At 39.2% G+C, this 7,177-nt stretch overlaps 1 protein-coding gene across 1 annotated transcript in view; it reads left to right on the forward strand.

Annotated features, from left to right (window-relative positions):
• Positions 1-5,460, forward strand: part of PCDH11X (protocadherin 11 X-linked) — a 665,297-nt gene extending 659,837 nt beyond the window's left edge. Inside the window, exon 9 of the mRNA XM_065410330.1 lies at positions 5,254-5,460. Within this exon, the coding sequence (XP_065266402.1) occupies positions 5,254-5,460 (207 nt within the window). The remainder of the gene's footprint in view (positions 1-5,253) is intronic.
• Positions 5,461-7,177: the final 1,717 nt, after the last annotated feature.

A 7,177-nucleotide genomic window follows, 5' to 3' on the forward strand; every position in this document is an offset into this window, starting at 1 on the left:
TACCTTTCTCTGCTAGACTGAAGAGCCCATTATTAAATATTTGTTCCCTATATGGATACTTATAAACTGTAATGAAGTCACCCCTCATTAACTTTCTCTTTGTTAAGCTAAATAGATTGAGTTCTTTGAGTCTGTCAATGTAAGGCATGTTTCCTCTCCTTCAATCATTCTCATGACTCTTCTCTGAACCCTCTCCAATTTATCAGCATCTGTCTTGAACTGTGGGCACCAGGACTGGCCACAGTATTCCAGCAACAGTCGCACCAGTGCCAAATATGGATGTAAAATAACATCTCTACTCCTACTTGAGATTCCCCTGTTTATGCATCCCAGGATTGCATTAGCTCTTTTGGCAGCAGCATCACACTTGGAACTCATGTTCAGCTGATTAACCTCCCCACCCCGAATCTTTTTTAGTGTCACTGCTTCCCAGTATAGAGTCCCCCCATCCTGTAAGTATGACCTACATTCTTTGTTCCTAGATATGTATATTTATATTTAGCCATATTAAAACACACATTGTTTGCTTGCACCCAACTTACCAAGCGATCCAGAGTGCTGTGAATCAGTGACCTGTCCTCTTCATTATTGACCACTCCCACATTTACTGTGTCATCTGCAAACTTAATCAGTAATGATTTTATATTTTATTTGAAGTAATTGATAAAAATATTAAGCAGTGTAGGGGCAAGAACAGATCACTGCAGGACCCCACTGGAAACACATCCGGTCGATGATGAATCCCCATTTACAATTACATTTTGAGACCTAGCCGTTTAATGTGCGCCACATTAATTTGATATCATTTTAGTTTTTTAATCAAAATGTCATATGGTACCAAGTCAAACACCTTATAGAAGTCTAAGTACATTACATCAACATTATTACCTTTATCAACCAAACTTGTAATCTCATCAAAAATATATCAAGTTAGTTTGACAGGCTCCATTTGTTTTCATTCCTCTCATCTTGGACAATAAAAATAAGTTCTGGTGAGTTTGTCAATTTCTCTTTCAGGTTCTAATGCACTAACACAGTGTTGTTGAGCTGCAAACACTGAAGAGGAATAGACATTTGTTTAAAAAAACCTTTCTTATGTTTTTTAAAAAATGGCAAAATTTTGATTGGTTTCAGGCTTTGTAAAAAGTTAATTTTGAAAAACCTGAATTTGGGAGCAACTTGGAATAACATAATTTGAAGACTATACTATAGTAGCTTTTGCTGTACAGCAGACTAGAGGTCCATCTGCTATGGTCTAGTACCTTGTCAGACAGTGCCCAACAGCACATTACAAAGGAGGAGTAACACCATTTGAATATACCTAGTTCCACAGTAATATTCAAAGGGGTAGTTTCTTTTGTGTCTGCACCTGGCAAATAGTTTATGCACTGGAATATGATGAGTCATAGCCATTATAAATGTATCTTAATTAGTGTTACTATTCTTTTTCTTATTAATATCCTGTAAGGGCCTTATTTTTACATATTTACGGATGCAGTTGAATGTCTAATTGTTCTGTGCAGTTACTATCTTTTTATATATGCGGATTACATGCATAATTGAGCACACATTTTTGATTATCACAGGGCATAAGGCAGTTAGACTTTTTTTTTTTTTTGCAGTAAATTCCTCACCGTTTGCTCCTATTATTCAGCTTCACCAGTTGAAGCAACGGTGAGAGCAGTAGTATAGATTAGATTTCAAGAAGCCATGGATATTTTAAGCACTGTGTCATCTGGGCCAGTAGACATCAGTCATCTCTGTGGAACCATCCCTTCCTCTGGGCCTTGTGGGGTCCCTTTGTGGGTCTCTGTGGGTTTGTGCTGGGGAAGGGATCAGAGACTGGGCAGGAATGTGGTAGTTTCGGGTGAAAGTACACATTGTTCCCCATCCATTCATGCAAAACATTCCACAGCATCTCTTTCCAGGAGTCCTGCAGACAGCTACAATCAGGTTGAGTCCCAAGTAGCTTTTAGAGGGCTGCACTGAGTGCCATACCAGTACAGAGACATAGAACATCTGTATAGATAGGTCTGGCCTCTTGTGGATCTCCATAATCTTTGAAATTTTAGCAGCTTTTTCTGCTGGGGCGAGACCCCACCGTCTCTAGTGCAAGACCTCTGCAATGGGATCCTCATGATGTTTATCTGTAAAGAAGATGATCCAAACCACAGTGTTATGCTTATTTTGGGGAAAAATCTGAATGTTGTTGAACAAAGATGTGATTTGGGCATAAAACTGATGCAGTGAGCACAAGTTTGCTAAGAAAACTTCATTTCTTTACAGTCACATTTTTGTTTCAGTGTGGTACATTACATTCTACATGGAAGCTTACAATTGTTTTATTAAAACGTATATGTTTACATCCATTGTGATGTTCAGTACTTGATATCATAAGAAAGTGATGTTGGAGGTGTTCAAAATAACTTCCATGTAGCTCTAAAATGTAAGGATTTTTAGACTTCAGAATGTTATGCTCAGGGGTGGAGGCACATAAAGAAGAATGAGGGGAAGGAGCAAAAACCAAATGGAAGAAGAATCTAGGGATAGAAGGTGAGGAGAGCAGGGTGAGATTTAAAGGGAATTATGTGCTAAATGTAAATCCAATTAACATCAATTTGAGTTATACCTTTCCATTGAGGAGATAAAGAATAATGGACACGATCGCTCCGGAGACGAGAGTCACTTGTAACCAAAAATGATACTGTAGCCCTCTGGGCCAATACATTAATTTTATAAGTCCATGAGTGGAAGTCTCGTTCCACAAAGCAGAATAATTTTTCTCTTGTGGATTATGATTTTCCTTTCTTGGATTACGATGTCACCAGCACCTCTATTGACATGAGGGGATGTTATCTAGTTTGCTTCATGCTACTTTTATCACAGCCTTAATATGAATGGTTGATGGAGGACATAAGTCCTTCTGTTTTATAAGATGCTGTAACAACAATACTGTGATGTCTTTCTGACCCAGAACATTCTGCGAAATGTTCCTGATGTAGTCAGTGGCTACCATTAAAAAGTTGGCATTTGTCAACAGTTGCCATCTAATAGGTCTGACATTACTATATATTTTATGCCAGTGTAAACATTGACATAAAAGGAATTCTGGGAAATATTAGTAGGTTTGCATCGGTGTATATGAGGATAGATTTTGGCCAATCATATTTTGTGTCTGTAACACAAAGGGTTGGTACAGTCTGATCTTTATTTGAACTGCATCTCTTTGAAATCTAAAGCAGACAATTACATCCTGGCCCTCGTCAGCAGAAATAACTGCTGCAACAGGGTAGAAATAACTGACGATGCAAGTTACATCATAGATTTTGTTGTCCTGGCAGGGGCCTGTGCTGAGGATTTAGTTAAATAAAGGGTGTGTTCTTCTGAACTCTCACACTTTCTGAGTAGTAAGTCATTCCACTCCCAGCAGCTGCCTTCCTTCATTTCATGTCTCTCTCTCTTTTGTCAGTAAGGCCTTTCTTCTCCCTTCCCCATCTATATTGATAGAAAGAAGCAAAGGCCCAAAGTTACACTTTTTGGTTAGCTCCAATGGGCATTAACAGGTTTAATTTTGGCCACCAGGCAGTGCCCAGATTGCTTGAGAAGTGTAGTAAAAGCAACTGGGTGACCAAAGCATTACTCCAGCACACACCAAGGTCTATGCAAAATTAATACTGGACCTAAGGCACAGTGTTTGTCTTAAGTCAACAAAACATGTGATGAGAATTTTTCTACTTGTTAATGTTTGTCTGTAAGTACTCAGTCTGTTAAAATTATTTTCATGGGATGTTAAATTGAATATGAAACCACAAAATTTCAGAGACTTGACAATATCATAATATACTCCAGCAATGTCTGAACAAGTATACTAATTTCTCAGAAACAAAAGAGGTTAAAAAATAGCCAAATCTATTTTTCCAGAGAAATGTCTCAGTTTACAACAGTCTTCATCAGGCCTTTAAAATAAATGTCTAGTGATCTGTAGCTACATGTAATGTATTTGATTAACAATGCATACACCAACTTTTTATGACTATTCACCCAAAAATTGAACCTGTAGCGTTGCTATTCCCAAGCATTTAGGAATTGTATTTAGGAATTGTATTCCCCTCCCCAAATCACGTGAATGGCATAAAAATCAATGGCATAAAAATCATGAAATATTAAAAATACTAATTTGGGGATATTTTATGTGCCTTCTCTTTCTTGGACCTTTAAGGTTCATGTTTTCAAGCCACAACCATGAGGGCTGAAGATTTTTTTTTACTTAAGAACATTGACTTCCAGTGAGACAGGCTCCTAAGTGCCTAAGTCACTTTTGAAAATAGGACTTGGGCTCCTTAATCACTTAGACACTTGGGGAAATTTTAACCCAGGTGTGTTACTTTAGACGTTTGGTGCACCAAATTTTTTGCCTCAAACCAGTCATCTTGCTACGACTCTTTTGCTTTCCCACCGATTTCACTTCCAAATATCAACCTTAGTATGAAAATAAATGGCCAGATTTTTTAAAGGTATTTAGGCACCTACTGGAATTTTCAAAAGCCCTAGGTAGGCAGCTGGCACCTAAGTGTTAGGTGCCTAAATGCTTTTGAAAAATCCCATTAGGCACCTGAATACCTTTAAAAAACTGGCCCTAGAGCTCTTTGCATTATGGAAGAAATCAAAACAAAAGCTTATGTCCCTACAATTTTTGGAGGGGAAAGTCTGGGGACTACTTTTACTTCATTTGTTTTTTTTAAAGATTTATTTTAAAGATTTATTTTATTGTAAGATTTATTGTTGTTATGTTATTACTGTGATTCTGAAAGAATCAACCACATCAGTTAGAAATGTTTCACATTCTCTGGCCTTAAAGTAGGGGAGTAGCTTATAATGATAAGAATATATTTTGAAAACTAGAGAAATGAGCAGAGAAATAAATTCAATCTCAAATGGTGATTGAAATCTCCAAGTCGATTTATGGAAGGCTTCAAAGGCCTGTAAAGGTTGACAGAATCTCTTTAGCATGAGACGTCTTTCATTTTGCATCGAGGTTTACAGTTTTAAAAAATAGGAAAAGCTCTGCTGTCAGATGAAGCAGGTTTGAAAGCAGAGCTGCCTGTTCACGAAAGCCTGAAATTGTGCACAACTGCAGATAATGTTAATGTGTCCTCACCAGATAGCTGAAATAATATATTTCCTACATTGGATGCATTAAGCAATTACTCAGTTTGTAGTTGAAACCATATAATTTTCTTTCTTTCCTTGCAGTCGCAACGCCGTGTCACGTTTCACCTACCAGACGGCTCCCAGGAAAGCTGCAGTGACAGTGGGCTTGGAGACCATGAACCCAGCAGCAGTGCTAGCACATCGCATCCTCTGCCCCTTGGTTTCCCCCAAGAGGAGTACTATGAACAGGCTTCGCCCAACAGTCGGACAGAAGGAGATGGCAATTCGGACCCGGAGTCCAGTAAGTGATGCTCTCTAGGAATATTTGTCCTTAAATGTTAATAAGTCACAAGTGGGCTAATTTTAAAGCCACTAATTAAAGTTTAATGCTAAATTAAGATGGGAAAATACTATTTTGGTTGCTAACCTCTACATTTTAAAGACAAAAATGACAAAGTTCAAAGCAAGTATTTTTGACCATTTTGTGTTGAAATGCTTTGTAGGTGTTGTAGCTGGTTTGCATCTTTATTAGCTGGGGTTTGTTATGGTTTTGGCATGCTAGAGAGAAGTGGTGCTTTCTGGTTGGTTGTCACTGCTGCCTTTTTTATTCACATGGATGCTCCACAAGAACTGTATGGCTTTTAACATTTTCCCCTTCCGTACTTTTCCCTACTTTGCATTCTATAATAGCAGCAGAGCCCTCTGGGCAACATGCAGGTCTGTGAAATCCCTGCCGTTCTTCAGAAATTAAAGGTCCTCAGTTCAGTGCCTGTGAGGGCAACTGTGGTGTGAGGTAATCACCCAGAAAGGCATTGCTTGTTGTGTCATATTGCTTAATTATACAAGTGGCACTGGAGGTTGATGACATTGGAAAGTGGGTAGGCAAAGCTGATATGTCAAGGTGTACTCAGGGCCAACTTACAACAGTGTATTTGATTTAGAACAAGTAGAACAAGAGGCTCCTTTGTAACTGTCATTCAGCATGACGAGCTCTCCCTTGTTGGACAAACACCAGATTCGTGTGCTTTTCATTTCCCCTGGGTCTAGGCAGGCTCCAGACACTGTCTCTGGCCTTTAGGCTCATTCCTGACATACAGACTCCCTGATGGTACCCCTTCTCCAAAGTGGTACCCCACAGTCCAGCTATCCTAGGCCCCAAGAGCAGTACTGATCCCCACAAGTCTCCTCAACAGCTTAAACACACCCTTCCCCAAGCTCCACCAAAGGTAGTCTGGTTTACCATTTAACTCATTCAGAGACACATGCCAGTTGAAGCCAGGCACTTAGAGGCTGTGCAAAGTAACTTCTTAAACAAACATGCAGAAAGCATACAGATTTACAGATCCATGCAAAAAACAACAAAACCTGCTCTCAAATCCCTCCCTCCAGTGTCCTCACCAGTCTGAGAGCCCCTGGGGTGTTCATCTGTATCTTTCAGGAGTCCCTGATCCTCATTCCTTGGGACTCAGTCTTCTCGTCTCGGTCATGGATTGTACTCTCTGACTCCTGCAGCAAACTCCCTTCAACTTCTGTTGGTCTGGAAGTCAGACAGTTCTCTCTAGCTCAAAAAGCATGCCTTTGTTTTTTTAAAAGCCAGCCTAACACCTGATTTCTGTGATCTGTCTCCTGTTTTTGTGTTTGTTTGTTTGTTTTTTCATTTTCTACTCCTCTGCAGATAAGCTGGAGAAAACTGGTTTTATCTAGGTTGTAACCATCCAGTTGTTTTAGGACCAAGTTATTCAATTGTTGTTGGTCCTTAATGACCAGCCCTTTTAGGGGTAGGCAACCAAGTGCCATTCTCCTTCTTCTTAGCACAAAAGGTATGATGAAAATATACAGCAAAAGACAGCCTTAAGGGTATAAACACACAGAATTCATAAGTTTGACATTGACAGACTTCTCAAATCCTCACTGTAACAATGTCAAATTCATCTCTAGATAGGGTCGAAAGAAGGAAACACACAGACTTCCATTTCACAGAACAACTGAAGATCCTAATGCCTCCAACAGAGTTAGAAGGGAGTGA

This window comes from Emys orbicularis, chromosome 9 (genome assembly GCF_028017835.1).
Source record: "Emys orbicularis isolate rEmyOrb1 chromosome 9, rEmyOrb1.hap1, whole genome shotgun sequence".
NCBI classification, from domain to species: domain Eukaryota; kingdom Metazoa; phylum Chordata; order Testudines; family Emydidae; genus Emys; species Emys orbicularis.